Here is a 25569-nt window from a genome sequence, read left to right as displayed (position 1 = left end):
ATATTTTACAATTTATAGAAATGATATGGATGAAGGTATGCTTGCTAGATCTGCTGACGATGCAAGGAAAGGTAAGAAAGTAAGTTGTGAAGAGAACATAAGGAGGCTATAAAGAAATATAGATACGTTAGGTCAATGGGCAAAGATCTGGGAAAGTATAATGAGGAAAAATGTGAAATCGTCCATTTTGGCACAAAAAAGAACCATGTTATCTAAATGATGAAAGATTGCAGAATTCTGAGATGCAGAGGGATTTGGATGTCCTTGTGTTTGATTTGCAAAAGACTAATATGCAGGCATAGCAAGTAATTATAATCTTCCTGCAGCCTATAGCTTTCCTCCTCAGTACCCGCGGTTCTTGGTCACCACATAATAGGAAATAACCACATGATCATTTTTTGTATCATCGACAAAATTCTTTATTGTGTACCCTACATTTAGGTCTAAGTCATTCACATTGGTTACAGAAAGGAAAGAACCACATACTGAGTCCTGAAGAGCTCCATGGGTAACAGCCATTCAGTCACAAAAATGCTAAAAAATATTATTCTTTGATTCCTGCCAGTGAGCTAATCTTGGATTTAATTTCCAACTCTTCCTTAGATCCCATGAACTTTTACTTTTTTTCAAACTTGCTTGCCATATGGGACCTTTGTCAAAAGACTTGCTAAAATTCATGTAAACCATATCAAAAGCACTCCCTCATTAGCTCACCATATTATATTTCCAAAGAATTCAATCAACCTCACCTTTCCTTGACAAATCCATATTGACTGTTCCTGAATGTTGTGCTTTTCTAAATTAAATTTGACACAGAATGGATTCCAGTGCTTTGCCCACCACTGATGTTAAACTAACTGGCCTGTAATTTGATTTACTCCTTTCATCCTTTGTAAACAGTGGGACAGTATTGGCATTCCTCCAGTTCTCTGGTCCTATTCCTCAACCAGAGGACTAAAAAATTCTGGTTGGGGTTCTGTAATTTTTTTCCCTTCAGCAGTCTGGAATATATTCAGCCAGTTCTGGCAGTTGATCCATTTTCAAAGATAAATCCCTTAATATTTCTTTTACTATGTTTATCCCAAGTAATATTTTATGCTTGTTTTGCTTAACCACAGTATTGGCATCATCTCTCAGTTTTGTGAAGACAGCCACAAAATATTCATCAAGAGCCTCACCCACGAAATCCTCTTCCACACTTTATTACCTTTTTGGTTCCATATAGGCCCTACTCTTTCCTATGATCTTCTTGCTGTTTATATTCTTAAAACAAATATGAATTTTACTTGCCAATATTTTTTCATATCCTCTTTACTTTTTGAATTTCCTTTAATTATACTCCTTCACTTTCTATATTCTTCCAGGATTTCTGCTGCATAAGGAGCTTGGTGTATGACATGTTTTCCCTTTTATCTTTCTCCTACGCTCTCTGCACCTTGACAGCCGAGGAGCTCTAGATTGGAGGGTACCATCCTGTTTTGTGTAGAAATTTGTTAACATGAAACTTATTGAATTCTTCTCTAAATGTCTCTGCTGCTTGAAAATTGATTTATTTTCATGGCTGGTTCCAGTCCCCTTTTGTTAAGTCGCTTTTCAGTAAAGTTGGCAATGCCCCAGTTTAGAACCTTTGCTCTTATTTTATTCTTTTCCTTTTCCATAACCATGCTAAATCTAACTAAATTATGATTATTCTCACAACAGTGCTGCCCACAGATATTTCTTTCATCTATCCAGCTTCATTTCCGATGACTAAATCCAAAATTGCCCCTTCCTCAATCTCATCTTGTTGGGTTTGCTACCCACTGGCCTTAAAAAGTTATCCTGAATACAGTTTAGGATTTCTGGACACAGTTCAGCACATCACAGAAATCAGCCTCCTCTCCATGGACTCTTGTCTACAATTCTCGCTGCCTTGGTAAAGCAGCCAACATAATCAAAGACCCCACTCACCCCGGACATTCTCTCTTTTCCCCTCTCCCATTGGGCAGAAGATACAAAAGCCTGAAAGCATGTACCACCAGGCTCAAGGGCAGCTTCTATCCCACTGTTATTAGATGATTGACTGATTCCCAGGTACGATGAGATGGACTCTTGACCTCACAATCTACGTCATCAGTGACCTTGCACCTTATTGTCTACCTGCACTGCCCTTTCTCTGTAGCTGTTGCACTTTAATCTGTATTCTGTTATGGTTTTACCTTTGTACTATCTCAATGCATTGTGTAATGAATTGATCTGCATGAGCGGTAGACAAGACAAGTTTTTCACTGTACCTCGGTACATGTGACAGTAATATTCCAATTCCAGTAATTCCAGCCACTCAGTAATATCCTTGACCTTGATGTTAGTGAGGCAACATACCACCCTGGAATTGTGCGTAATCACAGAAACACTTTCTGATCCCCTCACTATAGAATCCACTAAAACTAATGACCTCTTGACCTTTTTCCTCCTCTCCTGTACGGTTAAATCACCCAAGATAGTATTTTAGGAGTGGGTTATCAAATTACTAATTTAAATGTAACATAACAGCAAAGTTGCATCTCATTTGTAATCAAATGAACACAGTGCTCATGTGATTCCTGTTTGGGTATCTTCTTGTTTAAAGTAAAATAATTTCACTCACTCAGATCATTGCCTCCTTGTTGGAAAGATGCATGTATACAAATTGCGATGAACAAATGGTGTTTATGAGCTCATTAAATTACAAAAAGAAATGCTGTTTCTGTTGAAGGGTTTCTTCAGACTTGTTTGTGATTCCTGGCATATGGCTTGCATTATACTCCCTCACCATAAGAGTTAATTATTCCTTAATTTCACCACTGGGTGTGCTGGTAATATTTGAGTTGTGACAGTATTCATTTCTCATCTGACTAAACGGTTAGCAAATGTCCATTATATGTTCACTCTATTGTATTTGCCAGAGAGAGAGAGGAACATATAGCATGGAAACAGGCCATTCAGCCCACCACATCCACACTGACTAATGGACACCCATTTGCACTAATCCCATCTCCCAATTCTTGGCCCACTCCCATCTGTGCCTAAGTGAGTGAAATGCTCAGCTAGAAACTTCTTGAATACTGTCAGTGACTCAGCTTTAACCGCGCTCGCAGGCAGTGCTTTCCAGGTAATCACCAATCCCTGGGTGGAAAATTTACCCCCACCCCCGCCCCCCCAAATCTCCCCTCTGGATCTCTTTCTACTTATCCTAAATCTGTGTCCTCTTGTTTCATTACTCTTCTATTTCACTGTTCCAGTGTGTTGGTTTAATTTCCAATGATGTGCTGCACAGCAGTAGGTGCAGGGTAGAGTTCAGACAGCAGGTGGCGTAGGAAAATACAGATTGCAATACAAATGTATTACCATTCAATATTTTCAAGCACTTGCTGATTTGCTGTTTTAACTTTTGTCAGATCACAGCTTATAACAGAAGAACATATGAAACTGCACGCCATACTCTGATTGTCAACATCATGGCTTCAAATGGTGAGGAGCAATACAGCTTGTATTTTTCTTGCTTTGTGTAGGGATGGTAATGTCTTGGGAATAAAAAACAAAATGGTGTAAAGGACTAGCTTGCATCAACATTTGTATAAAGAAGCAACTTATGCATTTGCATTCCAAAGTGATCCCATCTAGAGTCCAGGACCTACAGTGAAAAGGACCTCCAGGATCAGCATCTGCAGTGTCTTGTGTCTCCAGAACCATGACTTCTGGCTATTCAACCTCCCATTGCAGAATGTTGTGTAGCCACTTAGTAATATCCTTGACCATGACATTAGCGAGGCAACACACCATCCTGGAATTGTGTGTAATCACAGAAACACTTCCTGATCCCTTCTGAAGGAGTTTGGTTAACATCTTGGGTGGAGTACTTCCATTATTTTTCATAAGACCTGGCATTGGTTATATGTCATTTAAAACTGATTTTGGCCAAACTTTATCATGGAACTATTAAGAGGAAAATTTAAAAAATGGACTATTACTGACAAAGAAATTTTCAAAATTCCTTTATTGAAAATAGTTGTCTTCTAAAATGAAAACGTCTCTTTGGTGAAGGTAAATATAAAATTTGGAGTCATTTCAGAAACAAAGGAAAAGAGGGTACAGGTTTAGAACAGAGATGAGGAGAAATTTCTTTCGCCAGAGGGTGGTGAATTTGTGGAATTCCTTGCCAGGTACAGCAGTGGAGGCCAGATCATTGGAGGCATTTAAGGAAAAGATAGATAGATATCTAAATAGTCGGGGTATCAGGGGAAATGGGGATAAGGCTGGAAATTGGGGTTAGAATAGTTTTTTTTTCTCACCTGCCCCCCCCCCCCCATTTCTCATTTCTTTTTCTTTTTCCCTTTTCCTTGGAGCAGACTTGATGGGTCGAATGGCCTACTTCTGCTCCTTTGTCTTGTGATCTTGTGAATTGAAAGAAACAAAGAGACAAAAGAAATAAAGAAATAAATATTCGGAGGCAGATTTCCTGCATGTCTTATCTGTGGTTAAAAACCTCCTATTTGAACTTGTAGATACTTGTAAATAATAATCATGTAAAGAATTGCACTGGTTCCAAAGCGAATGCAAAGAAATGATTTGTCAAATCCATCTGCATAACAAAGGAAATGCAAGAAAGCTTTCATCAATATAAGTAAATGTTTACACTCAAAATCAAACGGCGGATACAGGAAATCTGAAATAAAAACAGAAAATACTGGAAGCATTCAGTAGGTCAGGCTGCATCATGAAAAGGGAAAAGGTTGCCTCTGGTAACTCTTCTTTCCACTGATGCTGCCTGACCTGCTGAGTGTTTCAAACATTTTCTGTTTTTATAACTATATTTAGTCTTTGGCAGAACAAAATTAGCTGATTGATTCATTCATAAATTTTATGGAGGGATATTGCTGTCCTTACCTTGTCAGGCCTATGCATGACTCAAGTCACACGTCAGCTTGCTTTTCTCCGAACAGCCACGTGAAGTGGCCAAGCAAGCCACATGATCAACATAACATATAGGAATGGACAGAAAACTTTGATTCTGTAAGCGATACGTATTGGTTTATTATTGTCACTTGTACCGAGATACAGTGAAAAGCTTGTCTTACAAACCGATCGTACAGGTCAATTCACTTACTAATAATTAATTGGTTAAAATTAGCTTCAATATTATGTGTATATAGATGGGTTTTGGCCTCAGTGACAGCCCTGTAGCACCATTTGCTGTATGTTTCCTGGTTAAGAATACGTTTTCTGAGCAACCACTATTTTTAACTTTACTCATATTTCTCATGTTTAAAGATTATCCTTTGCCATATCAAGCGGAGTTTTTTGTGAAGAACATGAATGTGGAAGAGATGTTGGCGAGTGAGGTCATTGGTGATTTCCTTGGAGCAGTGAAGAATGTTTGGCAGCCTGATCGTCTCAATGCCATCAATATCACCTCAGCTCTCGACCGAGGTGGGCGAGTGCCTCTTCCCATCAATAATATGAAGGAAGGGTGAGTTTGATTCAAACAAAACAATCTGTTTGGATTTGCATCTAATTCTCAGTTGTTTAATTTGTTTCCTTCAGCTGCTGATATGCCAAAATTGATTTGGGCTTGAATTGCATGGGTTGGTTGTATTTGTGTTCACTGTAGGTCCTGGACTCTAGGTGGGACCACTTTGGAGTGCAGGGCTGAATGCTTGGCTGTGCTTTCCTAGCCGGGAATCATATTGGAACAGAGGAGGTGCCATCCCTTTAGGGCCCCACAGAAACTGATATGGAAGAGTGAGACCGAAAGGATCTTGAACCCTGGATCAATTTGGGGCTCTTCTGCCACACTTCCAACAAACTTGGATGTGAAAGATTGTGGACTTCAGTCCTGGAATTTTTACCTGAAAGAAGCAAATAAGCTGCTTTTGCTGACATAGGTATTCCATGATGCAGGTCAGGGTCAGGACCATTGAAATCTCTGGACGTGTTTTCATTGTCTCAGGAATTAGAGATGAATTTTCCACTTTTTTCCCCCCTAATTCCTCTCTCTCTGTCTCAAGATTTGGTGATAAATTTGGAAGCCCTTCAAAACAGAGGGATTGTAAGGTTTGATTAACCTGTGCACATTCAGTATAATCCTGATGGAAAACAATTGGATGTTGTCTGTTAATTATAATGTTCGCAGCATTCAGCCACCATTTGCTGTGCTGTTCTGTGCCTGTATGCTTCAGATATTATAAGAGACTGGCACCAGCTAAAGGTATGCACTGCTTAAAGCTAGCCTGCACTTTTTTAAATAGACATTGCGGTGCCATTGGAGCAGGTGCCAGCAAGTCTGCAAATGAAGCTAGTTTGGGAGTAAGAAGAGTAAATTGTCACATGTACTGATGTATAGTGAAAAAGTTTGTTTTGCATGCTGTCCATACAGATCATTTTATTACAACAGTGCATTTAGGTAGTACAAGGGAAAACAATAACAGAATGCAGAATAAAGTGTCATCGTTCAGAGACAGTGCAGTGCAGGCAAACAATAATATGCAAGGCCAGAACAAAGTAGATCGTGAGGTGAAGAGTCCACCTTATCGTACTAGGGTACCGTTCAAGAGTATTATAACAGTGGGATAGAAGCTGTGCTTGAGCCTGGTGGTATGTGCTTTCAGGCTTTTGTATGTTCTGCCCGATGGGAGAGGAAAGAAGAGAGAATGTCTGGGGTGGGGTCTTTGATTATGCTGGTTGCTTTACCAAGGCAGCGAGAATTGTAGAGAGTCCATGGAGGGGAGGCTGGTTTCTGTGATGTGCTGAGCTGTGTCCACAACTCTGCATCCGGATGCTTTCTATGGTATATTAATTTAAAAATTGGTGGGGGTCAAAGGGGACATGCCAAATTTCTTTAGCCTCCTGAGTAAGTAGAGGTGATTGTGAGCTTTCTTGGCCGTGGCGTCTATGTGGTTGGACCAGCACAGGCTATTTGTGATGTTCACGCCGAAGAACTTTGAAGCTTTCAATCTTCTCGACTTCAGCACTGTTGATGTAAACAGAAGCATGGGCACTGCCCCCCTTGAAGTCAATGACCAGCTCTTTTGATTTGCCAACATTGAGGGAAAGGTTGTTGTCATGACACCACGTCACTAAGCTCTCTATCGCCTTCCTGTACTCCGACTCACTTGTTATTTGAGATTCTGCCCACTACAGTGGTGTCATCTGCAAACTTATAGATGGAGTTAGAGCAGAATCTGGCCACACAGTCATTAGTGTATTGGGGGTAAAGTAAGGGGCTGAGGACGCAGCCTTCTGGGATACCGGTGTTTAGGATAATCATGGCGGAGGTATTGCTGCCTATTGTCATTGATTGGGGTCTGTTGGTCAGGAAGTTAAGGATCCAATTACAAAGGGAGATGTTGAGTCCCAGGTCTAGGAGGTTAGAGATGAGTTTTTTTGGAATTATAGTATTGAAGGTGGAGCTGTAGTCAATAAACAGTAGTCTAACATAGGTGTCTTTACTGTGCTTCAGAGATGAGTGTGGGGTCAGGGAGATGATGTCCGCTGTGGATTGTTTCAGAGGTTGGTGAATTGCAGTTGGTCAAGGTTGTCTGGCAGGCTGGAGTTGGTGTGCCATGAACAGCCTCTGGAAGCACTTCATGAGAGTGGCATTCAGTGGGAGAAAGCAGGCTCCAAGGTTTTTAAATATGTTACTGGAAGCCTCGAGGGAGTTGGTGGAAAGTAAGAGATTGTATAGACACATACTGAAAAGGCAATAGGAGTAGATAATTTGAAAGTTCACCATGAATCATTTAGCCCCAGGGACCAAGATGGAACACCTAAGAATTCAGCAGTCTTGGACACATTGACAAAGTTGCTGAATGCATCATCCTATCACATACAACATCCATCTGCTGGCACTGCACAATTTCCCTGTCATACATCACTCACATTCCAACCATCTCTCATCAACATTTGTATGCTCCTCTGCATCCTTGGCATTACTGGAAGTTTCAAACCTTTCATAGCTCGCACAAAACTGCCTGCTGTTCACCTATGATGGTTAGCACCACTCGTTAATGTCCTTCCCTCTTGCTTGCAGGATGAATGCCAGGTAACTGGTGCTTGCTGGATGGGGATGCTCACCTGCCCTACCCCTCATAATTGAGACACTGCTGCCCAGTTTCAGGATGCCTATGGCTGAGGTTGTGGCCATTGGCAGAATTGAAAACATCAAAGGTGGCGGTACCCTAGTACTTGAATCTTCTTGCTCTTTTCTCCCTGCCCAGATACCATCCTCAGTCTTTTTCAGATGTACAAACTAAAGCATGTATACACTTCTCCACTCCCCACAATGCAACTGAGCCATGGAGCTGTACCACACAAAGAGGGGCTCTTCACCCTTTCATGCCCTTGACAAACATTTTGCCCATTTAAAGTAATCCCATTTGCCTGCATTATGTTCATATTGACAACTCTCTGTGCAAAAGAAAAAACTTTCTCCTCCGATTCCCTACCTCTCACCTTAAACCTGGGCCTTTTTGTTTTTGATACCCCTACCATGGAAAAAAGATTACGACTATCTACCCTATCTATGTCTCTAATAAGATTATATACTTCTGTTGGGTCAACCCTCAGCATCCTTTGCTCCAGGGAAAATAAGCCCAGCCTATCTGTTCTCTCCCCATAACTAAAGTCTTCCAATCCAGGCAACCTTGTAGTGAATCTCCTTTGCACTCTCTGCAGCACTATTGCATCCTTCCTCTAGTGTGGCAACAGAAATTGCACACAATATTCCACGTGCAGCCTGACCACTGACTGTAATGTTGTAACATAACATCCCAGCTTTTATATTCTATGTCCTGACCTATGAAGGGAAGCATACCATATGGCTTCTTCGCCACCCTATCTACTGATGTTGTCACCAAAATGGAACTATGGACTTGAACCCCAATGTCCCTCAGTTCATCAACATTTCTGAGTTCCCTCCCGTTTACAGTATCTGTCCTACCCTTATTTGACTTCCCAAAATGCATTACCTTGCACTTGTCAGGATTAAACTCCTTCTGCCAATGCTCCAACCATCTTTCCATCTGATCTATATCTGGCTGCAGCCTTAGGTTTCCTTGCTATCCATAGCACCACCAATTGTCGCGTCATCCACAAACTTACTGGTCCTTGTGCCTTTTGATTTCAGATACCCAACAAGTACAATGTGTCCATGTGGTGCATGAACAGCAAGAGACGCACATCATTACTTAATTTCATAATCATAGCCGCTTTCTCACACTGACACTGCATGTAATTTTTGATGAGATCCAAGGGCTCAAGGGACGTGATCAAGAGTCATTGTTCGTGCAGGTACCAACTCACTGAAGAGTGAGGACCACCAGCTCTCCACCTGCCAGGCCTGCTAGAAACCCTGTTTTCAATATCAAGGAGCATAGGGAAGCCTGACAGCAACTTGGCACAGGGCATAGTGCAGAGGTTGGAGACTAAACTCTTCTGGTGTGGAAGCGGTGAGCAGCTCCATTAGGAAATGTCCATTAAAACACGACCTAACCGTGAAGCATCATCCAGTGGGTGATGTCTCTCTTTCCATTGCAACATGAGCATTGACCTTGCTTTGGTTGACTGCTGCAGAGAGCTTAGACTGTCGTCTTATGTGGTCACCTTGTTCAGGCTGTTACCATGATGGATTATGGTTTCAGATATACATTAATACAGCAGTCGGCCCTCTAAAATATTATTAATGTTTCTGCCAACTCAATGTAGGTGAACTGCAGTGGCTCCATGGAGCACAAACCAATGTCCTACGATACCTGCAGTTCCACTACAGCTATGCCGATGCTTGTCATTAAGCCTACCCAAAATGTTGTCACCACAATGAGATGGCATAGAGTGTAGTCAGATCAACTAGTAGTTCCCTTTGTCTGTTCGTCACTGGACTTGTCTCCTCTCTACTTTTGAGCGGGGATTCTCAGTGACTTTTATTTGCATGATTGTAGATGGCAAACAACAAGTTACTGTAATTATCTCTAGTCCCAGCCACTAAACAGCCCAATGTCTGACTCCCTCATACATGGTTGCTTGTTTAGACTTGAAGCCCAAGTTGTCCCCGAATCACTCAGGCCCTTCTCCCCCTCTTCCTCCTCCTTTTGGCAGCTTATTCAGCTATGTGTCACTTGCCAGTCATGATGTATTTCAAGAGGGAATACCAGATAAATCATCCATCTTGGGGACCTTCCATTTTATTGCAGGTGGTTTAAATTTGACAAAAATATCCTTCGGCATCCACAACACTATAGAAACCACCAAACACTTATAGAATCACAGTAACAGCAGGAAGACTCTGACTCTAAGAAGTTAATCAGCACTAACCTGTAAGTGGTGATTGATCACTCTAATAGCACTGATTGATCAGTGTCCTTCCATTGCTGTTGAGTGTGTACCTAAGAAAGAGTACCAGCTGGAGCATTGACCACGAGAATAGCAGCGCTGATGTAAATCCGCATTGTGCTTTGATTAATATTCTGATATCTCTACTCTCCATTCTTCTGTCTATGAAAATACCAAGCTGTTGCAATTCATCCCACAAGTGGTCATGCATCCCTGGATGTCATTTTGGCAACCAGTGGTCAAACGTAACACCCTAGCAATAGATGCTACTGTTCAGAATTTCTAACTGTAAATGTTTCCATCTGAGTATGAATGGATGTATTTTGATTCATAATGCATGCTACTGGGCTAGATGTGTACAGGATCGTTTTCCAGTCTGTACTTTTGTATGTTCATTAAATTCTTAGTGCAGTTTTTATGAACTTGCCATTTTAAAGTGCAAATATTATTAGGTATTGACCAGCCATGGTTAGTGGCTCACTTCACAGGTTTTCTGATTGCTAGAAATCACTACAATTATTGGCCATCTTCCTGCACAGGGTTTATGTCATGGTGGGTACGGATATGGCATTCTCATCGTGTCTAAGAGAGGTGGAAACTCCTCAGAACCAGCAGAAGTGTAGCCAGGAGATGGAACCCAGCATAAGCTGTGACAAAAAGTTCAGAGCCCAGTTTGACATTGACTGGTGTAAACTGTCTTTGGTAAGTCAGAAACCACCACTACTGATCTTTATAAAATATTTTTGCATTCATTATCTTGGAGTGGATCTCATACATTTTGATATTACTTCTAATTTTTGCTTGAAGTACGTCTTTGGTAGTTGTCTCAACTATTCCCTGCGATGAGTCCCACATCATAGTCACTTTGTGTGGAGAGGTTTCTCCTGAATTCATTATTAACGATTGTTTTATAATTATGCCCCCTCCCCCACCTGCAGTTCTGATTGCTATTGCAAGTGGAAACATTTCCTTTTAGTCTACCCTACCCTGTCCTTTCATAATCAAGACCCCTTTCAGCATCCTCTCAAACCCTTCCTCTAGAGCAGAGAGAGATACAGCCAATGTAGTTCCTCCTGATGGGTAGAGCCTTTCATTTCTGTTATTACTGCAGCAAATGTTATTTGCATCTTCTTCAGTGAATTGTTATACAATCCTGATCACAAGGTTTTTGAAGAAAGTTCCATGTGATTTTAACACAACTTCTCAGCTTTTCAATTCCACCTCTCATGTTGCCTTTGGTAAATTAACTTAAAATTGTGTTCTCTTGTTCCTGACCCATTCAACAGTGGAAGCAGTTTCTTTCTATCTTATCTGTAGTATTTTGAGTACACCTACATATTTCCCTTGATCTCCTCTACTCTGACGAAGACAATCCCAGTTTCTTCAGCTTTTCCCTATAGTGCATGCCCTTCATCTCAGGAACTATCCTATCTGCACCCTCCCCAAAATCTTCCAAAATCAGTAATCAAAATTGGACACAGTACTTAAGTTGATGTTAAAGCTGTGCTTTTTTTTTGAGATTCACCGTGTTCGTACTCTGCCTCTCTTTATAAAGCCTTTATGCATTTTTAACCACATTCTCAACTTCAATAACATTTAAGAATTCATTCACACATACACTCAAATCATTATGTAGTTAACACACCAAAACGTTGGAGGAACTCGGTGGATCAGGCTGCATCTATGGAGGGAAATGGACAGTTGTTGTTTTGGGTTGAGACCCTTCGTCAGGTGTGTCTCCATTCTGTAATTAAGCTCTCATTAGGATTCTTTGTAATAAATTCCCTCCAACTTGTTCTTCCTTCCAAGATGTATTTGCATTTTCATGCATTAAATTTCATCTGCCATGTGTCTTGCTATTTCTGTTGCCTGTTATTATGCTGTTGGAGCCTATCACTGTGCTTAAAAAGAAATTATCCAAGAAGATTTGAATCAAACAGTTTGTTATTGAACATATTTAATTATCATTCAGACTTTTTTTTTCATTGACTAATTGAAGTTGGACTGTTGATCAACTTGCACCTTCTCCATTCAGGTTGCAAGAAGACCACACTAAAGACCAGAACACCCCCCCCCCCCCCCCCCCCCCCCCCCCCAATGAGATGCATACAACTGAGTTCCCAGCAAGTGAATATCATGACTTTCCATGTCACTCAGTGTCCTTTCTGTCTTTGACATCATTCTGGGACATTGAAGATTTCTCATCCCTGTAGGGGTTTGTATACTGAGTTTTCCCATCCCAGACATATCCTGATCAGATGACGGTAATAGAATAACAGTCAAGTTTCAAGACAATCAAATGCACATAACTTGCAGTTGAGTGGTTCACTGTGGAAATGAATCTCTAACAAGCTGGTGGGACTAGAATGAGATGTAAGTGGCCCAGATGAGGTTATTTGGTTAGCATTATTTTGGAAAATCTTTAATATTTAAAGCCAAAAAATCAAAGAAAATAGGTTTCCTCCTTTTGTTTTTTGGAATGAGGTGTGTAGGAAAATAGGGTCATCAGGTTCACTTTGTCAGTCTATTTACCTGCATATTTTTAATCTACAATGTGAAAAATTAGGACAAACTAAAAGCGTACTATTTAGCTAATGTGTCTGTTTATCATTTCTTGCACTGTTTTAACATGGGCTGTATTGATGTTGGCCAGATTGATTTGAAACATTGAGCTCCTGGTTGTACAATCATAGGACTTACAAGGTTTAGTAGCAATGGTTGAAGTTAAAAGTGTGACTCCTAATATTAACGATACCTTGGAATAAAAATTTAGCTGTGCCTTAAGACAAATACACATGGACAACAGATATTTTGGATCTTATGTTAGTAGCACAGTCTAAAATTCTTTTACAACCACTAAATTCATCCCATCATCAATCTGGAATGAATACCAATTCCTTTTCTCCTCTTGGCATAATAATGCTATGGTTAATTGGAACAATCAAATTGCCACCTTGCTGTAAGATCTATTAAACTGAGACAGTGCCTCCTGATAACAACTAGGTTATTGAATACAATGTGTGGAAAGCTACCAAGCCACAAAGACTAGTCGGAATGCTGTACAATTTTTGCTCTTTGTAAATAATGATATGAAGCTAATATTGGTGAAAAAAATATAATCATGTTTTGCCCGTTGGTGAGAATTGAGATCTGGCCATGAAGAACATGAAGTAATTTGGAGAATAATATCTAGGTTTTTGGAGGAGCCTCAACTGAATGAAAGGTTCAAATATGCTTACTAACCAGTGCTGTGATAACATTTTTATGTAGTTGTCAAGATTGTGGGAGTAGTGCCTTATTCTTGCTTAGAAGAAATAAAACAAAGTTGATGATGAGGGGGCCATCTTAATTCTTACTACCGAATAGAGGGACAGAGTTGAAAATGGCTTGTACGCCACATATGGAACTGCAATGCTAATACAATTGAGTATTGGTTCTATGAACATCAATACGTGTCTGAATTCATTGTGCAGTTTGAGGATGGAACAGTGTTTCACTCCCAAGTCACCAGCATATTTAAAAGAAGCAATATGAAGATGCATTTCTATTTTCTTGCAATTTGATGGCAGGTTGATAAATCGAAGACACCTTCGGTGGCCCACGAGGTGGTTCGAGGAGATGGTATCTTGCCTGATGACGGGGAGTATAAGCCACCATTAACTAACCTGAAGAGCAAGGATTATTACACAGACTTTGTCATTACGCTGGCAGTACCAATTGCTGTTGCCCTAGTGCTGTTTGTCATCCTTGGTTACATCATGTTCTGCCGTCGAGAAGGAGTGTAAGTACCTCGCACTTCTGTCAAAATGCATAAGCACTGACGCTCAAAGCAGCACATCTTTCTCAAAAAGGAAGTTCGCAAACACACTTACTTTATTACCTTAACAAAAACTACTGGGAAAGGATTTTACTTGTTCTGATTCAGTTCCTACTAAAAAATATCACAGGATATTAGAGCAGGTAGAAGACATAGACTCTGTCCATATCATTGCATGAATTCATATTTCAGCTCCATCCATGCAAATTTATTTTCTTAAACCTTTCAGTCTGTTTCATTCTGTGTCCATTTATGTTTGGTTGTCACGTGTTTGTGTGTGCAGTTGCTCTGGCCCTATACTTGCAGGCAGATACTGACAAGTGCATTCACTGATCATCTTCTCAACATCTGCCAAAGGTGGGTCCCCCCAATATGCAAATATTTTTTGATGTTTCAAATACCAATGCCTATTATTTAATTCATTAATTTTGTTTTGTTCCTAGGCAAAAGAGAGACATGCAAACACCAGAGTAAGTGTCTTCTTTCCTGTTATGTTTCAAATTGAACATTTTCAGTTTTTAGTTTCACTTTTTTGTTTAATCAGACCATAATCTGCTACTGTTGGCTTCAGAGTCTGTTCCATCCATGTGTTTCGTTTTGAGTTTTTACACTTCTCATAGTTCATTTCATATTGCTGACCCATAATGAGGAGTTATTGCAGTCAGCTCTCTTGATAGCATAGCAAGTGAGTTCTTGCCTGTTCAGTTACACCTGAAATCTTATGCCATAGTTTTTTGAATGTGGAAAAGCATATCTATTTGTTATGAAATAAGGCACCTTTTGCCTTGGCTACTAATAAAGATATCTCTTAACTCTCAATAAAACTAATGAATTAATGTTGAGGGAGTGCAAATACCTTGCTTTGATTGTTGCAGTAGAGTTGTATTCCATTTTCATTCTTCAAAACAAAAAGGCTATTTCCTACTACCTAGAGAACAGTATCGTTATAATTGGAATGCATTTTAGTTTTTCACATTTGTTCAGGAGCATCCTTTTTGCCTGAGCATCACTGTTGCCTTCAGCTGGAATTCTATGACCATTGGGTCATGCATTTGCTCCTGGTTGCTCTCTGTGGCAGCTCTCTGTGTGTGTGATTCTGAGATTTGGAGCAGTAATGTGTGACGATCAGCCCAGTCCCCACAGAGGTGCTCTAATTGTTTTGTGCCATCTGAGAGCTGGCACCTCTCAACAGAACAAAACGCATTCTCTCCTACAGTCAACCTGCCTGTGTTTGTTTGGAATTTCTGCTGGAGGCACAGGGCTCAGGTTTTGGAAGTTGGCAGCACTTGTACTCCACTAAGCCAACATGCAGGCAGCTGCAAACACAAAGTGCTGGAGAACTCTCGGCAAGTCAGAGAGAGAGAGAGAGAGAGAGAGACTGAGTTAACTTTCAAGCTTGTGGGCTTTCATCCAAGCAGCTGTTGTGGGGGGGAGAGAGAAATGTTTCTCTCACTTCTGCTCCATGAAAGCTGTTACTATTATACTGCTGTGAATGGCTGATACCTATTTAAATTAGGCTGAAATTAAAACAATTTGACAAACGATTCTGAAGATATTTTTTAAAAATCTCCTGGAAATACTTGGGAGTCAGGTACAATCTGTTGGAGGGAGGAAGGTGAGATTATTGTTTCTGGAAAGTTTATTAAGTTGAAAAGTTAATTGGCCTTTCTCCCCACAGATATTGCCTGAACTGCTGAATATTCTTGGTTTTCTATTTCTATATGGATATAGGTTATGCTATCAGTCTAAATTTTTCTCTTCGTAGTACTGTGCTATTACTAATCGCTAAAAGCATCTGATTTAAAACTCCAGTTGTTTTTTTGTCTCCCCCATGGCAACATTTATGGTGGTCCCAAGTCTATTTTTTATTGTCCTGTGTTCCAATTTTATTTTACCATCCAGATGCTGAAGCAGTGGCATGTGCTGAATTTCTTTTAGTTTGCATCAAAACTTTAAGGCAGTGGATGACTCACTGCGATTCAGTCTCATCAGCAAATGCTTCTCTGGACAACGTGAACAACTCGTGTACATAATTTTAAAGTGGGACTGCCTGAATTCACCAAAAAAATTCAGTATAAAGGTTTCACTATACTGCTTGGCAACAAGTGGCTAGTATGTACTGAGGAGGAACTTATCTTTTCTAGTGTTATTGGTGGTAGAATGCATTGAGCAACTTCTTTTGCTTCTAAATAACTTTAAGTGATGGGTTAGATATGTTGTTAAAAAAAACAAATGATGCTTTTATTATCAGTTTACTGGGTGTCAGCATTGCTGGCAAGATCTGCATTTATTACCTGTACCAAATTGCCTTTGAAGAGACAGTGACAAGTCTCAGTAAAGGTCATGACATCTTACCTTTTTGCTTAAAAAGGTAAAGGATACAGTGAATGAACCTTTAACATCCAAGGCCAGCTGTTGTTTTGGTGGATTGCAGCTACTTTAATTGGAGAAAAGATTAAAAATTTAGTCTCCAGACTATTTTTGCCACAGGTTACTCACTTTAATTCTGAATAGAAACTGAGGAGGAAATCTGTCCCCTCTTGCTTATGCTGAAAGCACAATATAATAGTAGCTGGGCATTGTAGCCTGCTTGTGAAGTATAGTTCCACTAACTTCATTTGGAATTTCCTGCTCTATTGCATATTTACCACAGGAGATGGAATAAATTTCTACCCTGCTGACTATTCACCCATTAGTGTGCAGCATTACACATAACATGTACTCCTTCATATAATTCATAAGGAATTTTTTTGCAAGTATCAAAAGTGCAATTTATATTCCCTAAGGTCCTGGGTACTTGAAATTTGCTATCTCTTTGCTGTTGTGATCAATTTACAAATAATCACCCATGAGTGTTATTTCAAGTAAGTTGATTACAGTAATTAAAATTTATATAAAAAAATAGATTTAAATAGGCAGAGGCAAAAGATCTCTAATCTCAATAAATGAATTAATGGTCTAGCACTATTTTAAGTGAAATCTTGTAAGTTCTTACCCCTCTTGAAAGGGATCTCTGTTGCATCCTACATTCCTCTTTGAATGTTAGTGTATTACTTTGAAAATGCTGAAATACTTTTTGGTAGAATCAGAATCAGGTTTATTATCACTGACATAGGGTGTGAAATTTGTTGTTTTGTAATTTGCAGCAGTACAGTGCAAGACGTAAAAATATATAAATTACAAAAATAAATAAATAGTGCAAAAAAGGAATAATGAGGTAGCGTTCATGGATCGTTTAGAAATCTGATGGCAGAGGGGAAGAAGCTGTTCCTGAATCGTTGGGTGTGACGCATTACCCCTTTTTAAAGAATGAAAAGTAAAAGCAGAAAATGCTGTTTAATATTTGGTGGGTCAAGCAGAAGCTGTGGAAGGAGATACTGAGTTAATGCTTCAGGTTAATGAACTTTCATTGACATTGACACTGAGTATTTCTAGCATTTTCTATTCATATTTCTTGGGCATTTTCTGTTATTTATACGTGTCATTGTCACATGTGCTGTCAGCTTCTCTGAAATCCATTTCTGGATGAGTTAAAACTAAAAAAAAAATTAAAAAGTGGCCCCTGCTATGATCTCCATAGGATCATCACTGATTCCATCTTCCTCTACAGTCTCCATTTCAGTTGAACTAGGTAATTGGAGTCCAAGTGCACCCTGAATTGAATTTCCAACTTCACCTTCTCTCCATCACATTTAACATGACCAACTCTCCTTCTGAACTTCAGCACACTTGGCTGTGCTGTTTTCATTTATAGATTACAGTATTCCTGTGGTTATGATCTCTGTCTCCTTTTTTCTTATTCCACACCAAATCTGCTAATTCTCACTTTTTTGTGATGTGGGAAGGGTAGTATTTTTATTGCTCATTTTAAATTGGCCTTGAGAAGAGCGACATCTTGAACTGTCTTTGCAGGCCTTCATTGACTTCCAAACCCAGAGCACCTTCAGTTAAAAATTTTCATTGTTATTTCAAATCTGTTAATAGCCATAATAAAACTTTTTTCAGCTTTAATACTTTCCAGGAAGATTTTTGTACCACTAATTTTGGCCTCTTGTGCATCCTTCATCTGACTGGTGGCAGCTATATATTTGGCAGTCTAGGTCCTAGTCTCTGCATGTTTCCACCCCACCTGATACCTGCTACCTAATCTACCTTTCTCCTCAGAACCCATGTATCTGTCAAAGGCCTAAGTGAAGTCCACATAGACTTCATCAACTGTACTGCCCTCCTTTATATGCTTTGCTGCCTCTTCAAAAAATTTCAATCAGATTGGTCAGAAAAGATCTCTCTTTAACAAAGCCAACGCAGACTATCTTTGATTAGTCCTCATCTTTTTCAAGTGCAGATTAATCCTGACCCTCAGATTTTTTTTATTCCAATAACCTCCCTGCCATTGGACTCAGGAGGTCTGTAATTTCCTGGTTTATCCCTGCTGTCCTTGAATAAAGATACCACATTTTTCCAACCCTCAATCATCCAGCATTTCCCCTGTGACTAGCAAAGATTTAAAAATCTGTCTAAGCCCCCAAAATCTCCTCTCTTGCCTCCCATAGTACCAAGGGATACATCTCATCAGACTCTAGGGTTATTTTATCCACCTTTAAGCTCTCTAAGATATCTAATACATCCTCCTCTAAAGAAAATCTGGCTCAGTATCTTTAGTATGTTGTATAAATGAAGACTAATTCAAAATGCACATTTAAAACCTAGTTCTAGCAATTTCCAGCCTGGCTTGAATGAGAATTGTGGCTTCAATTTTAAACATGGTAAAAATCCAAATGACTCATCTTTGCACTTCTGTGAATGTCTAGTTATGTTTTAACTCCCATGCAAGCTTTCAGAAGGTAGAAACCACTTCAGAAAAATAGAATATACAATTTTATTTCAAATTCAAACCCTCTGGGTCTCAGACACAGAACCAAAGCAACAAATTGAGGGCTGAATTGGGGATTACTGTAAGGTTAAAAACAAAGATTATACTAGCAAGAACCTGCTGAACCACAGTTTTACTCTGTCCAGTTTCTGACCTAGCTAGACAGCTTGCCTTTTTTGATTAGGCTGATTTCTGTGTCAAAAACAGACACAAGAGTTTATTACAAATATGTAATACTGCTATGCAACTATATTCTATTGTCACTGATTATGACTAGTTTGCATTTGATTTCTTTGTTGTAGTTCATAATTTTCCATTAAAATATAACATTTTGCAATGTTGACACGAATTCAGAAGCTAATTTCCAAAGACAGAATAATGAGCAATCTTGAGTATTTTTAATGAACAAGTTCAAAAGTTTACATATAATCTTTTCACTTCTATTTTCACATGTTTCTTCAGCATCCAGTTGGTTCATCACAGCTCCATCCAGAAGTCAACTAAGGAGCTTCGAAACATGTCAAAGAACCGGGAAGCAGCTTGGCCTCTCTCCACACTGCCAGTGTTTAATCCAGTAACTGGTGAGATCATGCCACCCCTTCACCATTCAGACAACTGTGACACCTCCAACATGCCACTCATGCAGACACAACAGTGAGTGCTTACTTAATAGCACATTATTAGATAAAGTAGATTTTTTTGTCTTCATTGCAAGTGATACATAGAGTGGAATATTTGTATTTCTTTGCACTTGAAAAACAGGTTTTGTATAAATTACTTGTGTGCTTCTGTTTAGGAATATTAATCAATGGACTCCAATTTATACATCCATTTCTTTGCAGCTATTGTTTGACATTTGTATGTCTGGGTGTTATGCACCAAGTAGAACCACACAGCCTCTTCTTGACATAACTGCTGGATTCCCCTCGCCTATCATACCCCTAAACTTGCCTGGAGACACAAGAGACTGCAGATGCTGGAATCTGGAGCAAAAAACCAACTGCCGGAGGAGCTCAGTGGGTCAGGCGGCGTCTGTTGGAGGCAGAGGGATGGTCGACGTTTTGGGTTGAGGCCCTACATCAGGGCTGAGATGGTAGAGGAAACATAGCCAATGTTGGGAGGGGTGAGGCAGGGGCTGCCAGGTGATGGGTGGAACCAGGTGGTAGAGGGGGAGGGGTGGAGTTGGGAGGTGGCAGATGGAGAGAGGTAGAGACAGATAAGGAAAAAGAAGAAAGGGGGCCAATAGAGCTGGTGGAGGGGAGGGTGGAGGTAGAAATGGAGGCTGGAAGGTGATGGGTGGAGACTCTTGCACCTCTCTATACTGCCTATCTCCCCTCTGCACTCTTCGGTCTCGATGCAGGGCCTTGACCCAAAATGTCGACCATCCCTCTGCCTCCACAAATACTGCCTGACCTACTGAGTTTCTCCAGTGGTTTGTTTTTTTTTGCTCCTAGAATTCCCTAATTACTCTAATCTCTCCAATCTGGTTGACCATTTACTTTTAAGATATAAATACATGGCACTAATGGTGTGGATTAAATCTTAAATTTAAGATTTGTTCAAAGATTGGTATGGCTTTTTGATGACATGAAAATAGATTGTACAGATGGACTCACCAGCAGATTGAATTACCATTGTACAGAGCAACTATTGTACAGAACCACAGATGCAGCTAAAGTATTTTCTCCCTCTTACCGCACAGGGATGGTCTGAGCACAGACCAGGGAAATGGAAAAAAAATAACTGGTTATGCCAGAACTACTCAGTAGGTCAGGCAGTGACTTTAACTTCCTCGAATGTTTCATGCCATCAGGACTGGAAAGAGTTTTAAATGTGACAGGTTCAGGCAGGGAAAGAGGGGAGCAAAAACTTGTTCTATAATTGGGTGCAATGCAAGAGAGATTATATGGTACAAGGCAAATGTGAAATAAAATTGGGATGTAAAGCAACAAAAGGTGGATCCAGAGGGGTGTGAAAATTATTAGCAGAAGGGAAGAAAAAATCAGAGTGCAAATTTTCATTCAGGTTGTATTTTAGTGATTAGACATGCTTCATCTTGAAAATGGAGACTGTAAATCGTGCAGGTATGGGGGAAGGCAGGTCTCAATGGGAACCAAGGAAATGGGGAAATAGATGATATCCTTTGTTCTCAAGGAAAGAACAAAACTTTGTTTTAGCTACTTAATCTTAGTTATCAATGAACCAGTAGTTGGTGGGGGGGGGGGGGGAAACCTTATATCTCTATTCCCCTTTATGGATTTAACTTTGTATTTTTGACAGGGCTAGTTAATATGCTTGACTGAAGTAGATCAATTGTTTTATTTTATGACCTTTGCTTTGAGTCATGGTGTGGCAATTGATTTCCTTCAGTGTGTTAGTGAATGATTTGTAAAACCAAGAAACACTAAGGTTTGGAGTGGGAACTAGAAGTTGTTATTCATCCCCTATGCAGAATCTAATTCAGTCATATCTAATGAAGTTGTCTCTTGTCCTGCAGGAATCACCCATTACAGACACAGCTGCCCCAGCAGCAAGGTGCAGGTCAGTATCCAACATCTGTCTCGCCAGCCATTACCTGTTCAAACCACTATCACATTGATTACCATGCAACTTAATTGAAGGAGAACTAGAAACAAAGAATCCTTCTGAATATTATTGTGTAACCATTGGTATTATTGATGTTATTAAATCAAAACGCCCTGGCTTAGCCAATGTTTGTTGGGTAAGAGTGGTTAAATCAGAATACAGAGGAAAAGAACCCTTCAATCACATATTTTACCTGATGATGTAGTAAACATTCATTCCATTTGTGCGTCTTCATAAAACCAGAACAAAGGCAATTGCCACTTTGCAGCAGATTCTTATTTTCTTGTCAAAGTGTGAACAGACTTTGAAAACAAAATGTTAAATCCTTAATCCATAATCAAATCTTTTCCTCCATTTTTGCTTTCCTGATTGGAGGAGAATTTTGTATGTCGACATTTCTGCAATTTGAGGCAAGTATGAACCTATGTAAATTTTAAGCATTTTATTCAGAAGTATATTTCTGGTATTATTGTAAACAAAAAACTATCAAAGCAGAACACCATCTACAAAATAGAAGGTGTGAACCAAAACATTTTGGCATGCAAACTTCATTTGCATGCTTCCATAGTAATTTGTTTAATTTTAACAGTGAATACTCTGGATATTTTTGTTTCAATAAGGGGTAGTAAATAATTCAATATCATTACATGTTTCAACCTGTTTCCTAAATGCTATCCCTCAGTAAAATTCTTCAAAATCACATCAGGTTTTGCCTGTACACTGGCAATACCCAGCTTCACTATTCCCCCCTTGGAAGTGTCACAAGACTTATCCTAAATTGTTTGCTGTATAAAGGTGGTGATTACGATTTCTGAAAATACTTAACTGTAGAGCATTAGGATTGCCCAAGATTTTGAAAGCTGCTACATGAATATGATGTCATGGCTTATGAATATTAATTGGAATGGTCAAGCTGCTGAGAAGCCATTTCTCCTAGCTGGAGAGTCTAGAAAGAGGGAAAGTACGGCACAGAAAGAAGTGATTTCACTCCCAAGCTATACCAGTGCTATCTTTCTAACTGGAGAGAGCTACTCTGTTTTCCCAGCCTTGCATCTTAACATCTTATTAAAGCATTCCATGATCTAGTCAATGAAAAATGAATCCCTTATTTTATATTCTGCCAAAGACTTATTTAAAATCTTTACTGTAGCATCAGTATGTGTGGCTCCACAGTGTCAAAATTCAGCCCAACCATTTTTCTTAACGTTTTTAAACTTGTTTGTTTTTTTTTAAAAGAAAATCAAATCACAGGTTACAGATAGTGAAGATTTATGTTAAAGCTGGACAGGTTTGTGGAATATCAGTTGAAGTGGGAGCAGGAGAATGTGATTTGGTCCTTAAAGGACCATTCAATAAGATTATAGTTGAACTTCTATGTTATTTCCACTTTCTGATGCTTTCTCCCAACCCTGAGTTGCTTTAGTGCCTAAGAGTCTACCAATCTTGGTCTTGAAGGTACTTGGAGCACCCTGTGGAATAAAGAATTCCAGAAATTCACAATCTTCAGTGATTTCTAATCTAAATGGTTTACACCTTCTCCTTGGATTAAATAGTTTCTCAGCATCTATAGTTAAACACTTAAAATTCCATACATTTCCAGATCATAGTCTCTTACATCTGTGTATAAATCCATTCTATTTACTCTACTCAAAGGGCAACGCAAGAATCAATTTGGTAAATAGACTTCATTGAAACCCTCTCAGGTAATCAGGCCATTTCTAGGAGCCAAAACTGTATTGGGTCCTCTAGTTTGTCCAAAACCTTAATTAACTGCAGAATGGCTTCCTTTTCTACTTCAGCCCTCTTGGAACAAAGACTTCTATCATTGCCTGTAGCTGAATGTGCACTTCAAAGTGAGATGGTGCTAATCTCATTTTCAGAATAAGAGAGTTCCAGAGGTGAAAATGGGAAAAGTTATAACATTTTGACAGCTGGCATAATAATCAGTAATCTGTCCATGAAGAATCAGTTTAGAAGGGTGATAGAGCACAAGAGCAGTCAGTTGATCAGGAAGCTCTGAAGGAAGCCTGGCCTTGGAAGGGAAAACAAACTCAACTTGAGAACAGAAGCAGCCAAGAATTGACTATGTTGGTATGAGACTGGAGTCACTACTAGATATTCTGACAACTTCAATAAGATGTCAGGTTTTTGTTAAATGTTCTGCTTGTAATTTCGCCATTGGAACTAACATTGCGATCATTTTGCAAGAAGTCTGACCAGCTCAGTAATTAAGAATTTGCCCAACCTGAGCAAGTAAAACAAAAAAAAAGCAAGAGTGTCAGCACCCAGGCTGTGTGTTGCAGCTCTGGAGCTCAGTGATGGTAGCAATGGAGTGAGTAAACCTGCTGTTTGTTAACTTGTGCTATTGTGGGTTTCATATTTAATTAATGATTCTCTCTTTAAATAGATAAATGGCAAACCTGAGGAAGGAAAACTGAATGAAGCATTTACCTGATATCAGATTCCACTTTAGAAGGTTGTTACTCTTCTGTATACTGAGCAAATGCGTGATCTGTTTTTACTGTGCGCTAATGTGTATTACTTTGAATCTACACTGTCACTGCACATCAAATATTTTATACATCTTATTCCAGCATTAAAAAATGCAGTATTTGCTTTTTGCACATGAATTATACAAGCAATTTAATTTTATTTAATTTTGCTAGCAAAGTTTGTATTGCAGATAGAAGAAAATTGTCATGACTTGCCTAATGTCCAAAGCAATGAGCAACATTGTGCCATTAATAAATAGCATTGCAATATATGTTTCTGCACTGTTTTAAGTTTTTCCTTTGCATCTCACACCATCTCTCTCCCATAGCCACAGTGTTAACTTGCCATGAACATACCAGCTACCACTGATGAATTAGTATTTGTCCCTATGACCACCCGTTCAATTGTGTTGAAACTAAGCACCATGATCCTCCATGATCTGCAGCAACCAGATAATCTCTCTTGGCCAGTTTAGGAGCAGTGAGAAATATCTTCAACTGAGAAATCAAAAGCACATTTTGTGAGGTAAATGACCACTAGGTATGTCACCCTTGCATGATATTTCACTTACCTTTTTTATTCAGCAGTACATGCCTTCTCCAGGTCTGGAAGATTTGATAAAAAGAGGATAGAATGCTTTAAGGAGACAAAGAAGTGAAGAGGGTACAGGACAAAATGGTTCAAGTCCTTGAAGGTCTCAAGTCTCAAAGGTAAATTTCTACTAAATTAAAAAAAAATGCATATACTACAAAACAGATTGTTCTTGGTAGAGATACAAAAAATGAGGCAATGCAATTCAATTAGCATGTGTGGAAAAAGGAACAGTTAATATTTTATGTTGTTGACCTGTCATCACAAATGTCTCATTGACCTGGAATTTTGCCTTCACTACTTGAGTTTCTCCAGCATTTGTTTTCCCTCAAATTTCTGCCAACTGCAGTTTTTTTTTGCTTTGAGAAAAAGACAGGCTTTGCCATTTTACAATGTTTGTCCTTCATCGGAGCTGAACAAAGAGGAAGATTAAAATTTACCCATGAGGAAGATCTCAGATTTCACAAAGGGTTAAGGAATGGAGGTTCGTAACTTTGAAAAATTCAGTGTACTAATCAGCACTGGTTAGTTTAGTGTGTTACTTTCAATGCTTTAAAAAAAATTCTAAGCCAGTCCAAAGTGCCTGTCCCTTAATATTGCACAAGTTGCTGGTAACATGCACGGCCTTCAATCTGGTCCAAATATGGGATGCTTGTATTTCTGGTCAATTGTGATAGGCAAGCTAAGAATGCAGGTATGGATCCCCTGTAACAGGCCACTGATAGAATAGACAATATTGGTGGATGTCCTGGACTTTGTGGGGCTCTGCATTAGAGGGTAGCATTGAAACATGGGCTTTGGATAGTGGGTATCTACTGCCAGAAGAATTAGGAGTTTAACAGAACTGAACCATGGTAATAGTAAT

General features: G+C 39.4%; 1 protein-coding gene across 3 annotated transcripts in view; it reads left to right on the top strand.

Annotated features, from left to right (window-relative positions):
• sgce (sarcoglycan, epsilon) overlaps positions 1-24384 on the top strand; it is a 49177-nt gene extending 24793 nt beyond the window's left edge. For 2 of the 3 annotated variants that reach the window (XM_052016102.1, XM_052016100.1), the window contains 8 exons: positions 3417-3489; positions 5290-5488; positions 10884-11046; positions 13914-14125; positions 14605-14631; positions 19497-19688; positions 21532-21575; positions 24028-24384. In XM_052016102.1, coding sequence (XP_051872062.1) covers positions 3417-3489; positions 5290-5488; positions 10884-11046; positions 13914-14125; positions 14605-14631; positions 19497-19688; positions 21532-21575; positions 24028-24044 — 927 coding nt within the window. In that variant the 3' untranslated portion in view covers positions 24045-24384. The remainder of the gene's footprint in view (positions 1-3416; positions 3490-5289; positions 5489-10883; positions 11047-13913; positions 14126-14604; positions 14632-19496; positions 19689-21531; positions 21576-24027) is intronic. The other variant, XM_052016101.1, reaches the window with a different exon arrangement.
• The last annotated feature ends 1185 nt before the right edge of the window (positions 24385-25569 follow it).

This window comes from Pristis pectinata, chromosome 5 (assembly GCF_009764475.1).
Source record: "Pristis pectinata isolate sPriPec2 chromosome 5, sPriPec2.1.pri, whole genome shotgun sequence".
Lineage (NCBI taxonomy): Eukaryota > Metazoa > Chordata > Chondrichthyes > Rhinopristiformes > Pristidae > Pristis > Pristis pectinata.
Note: the sequence above shows the minus strand (reverse complement) of the source record. Positions and strands in the feature narration are given on the sequence as shown.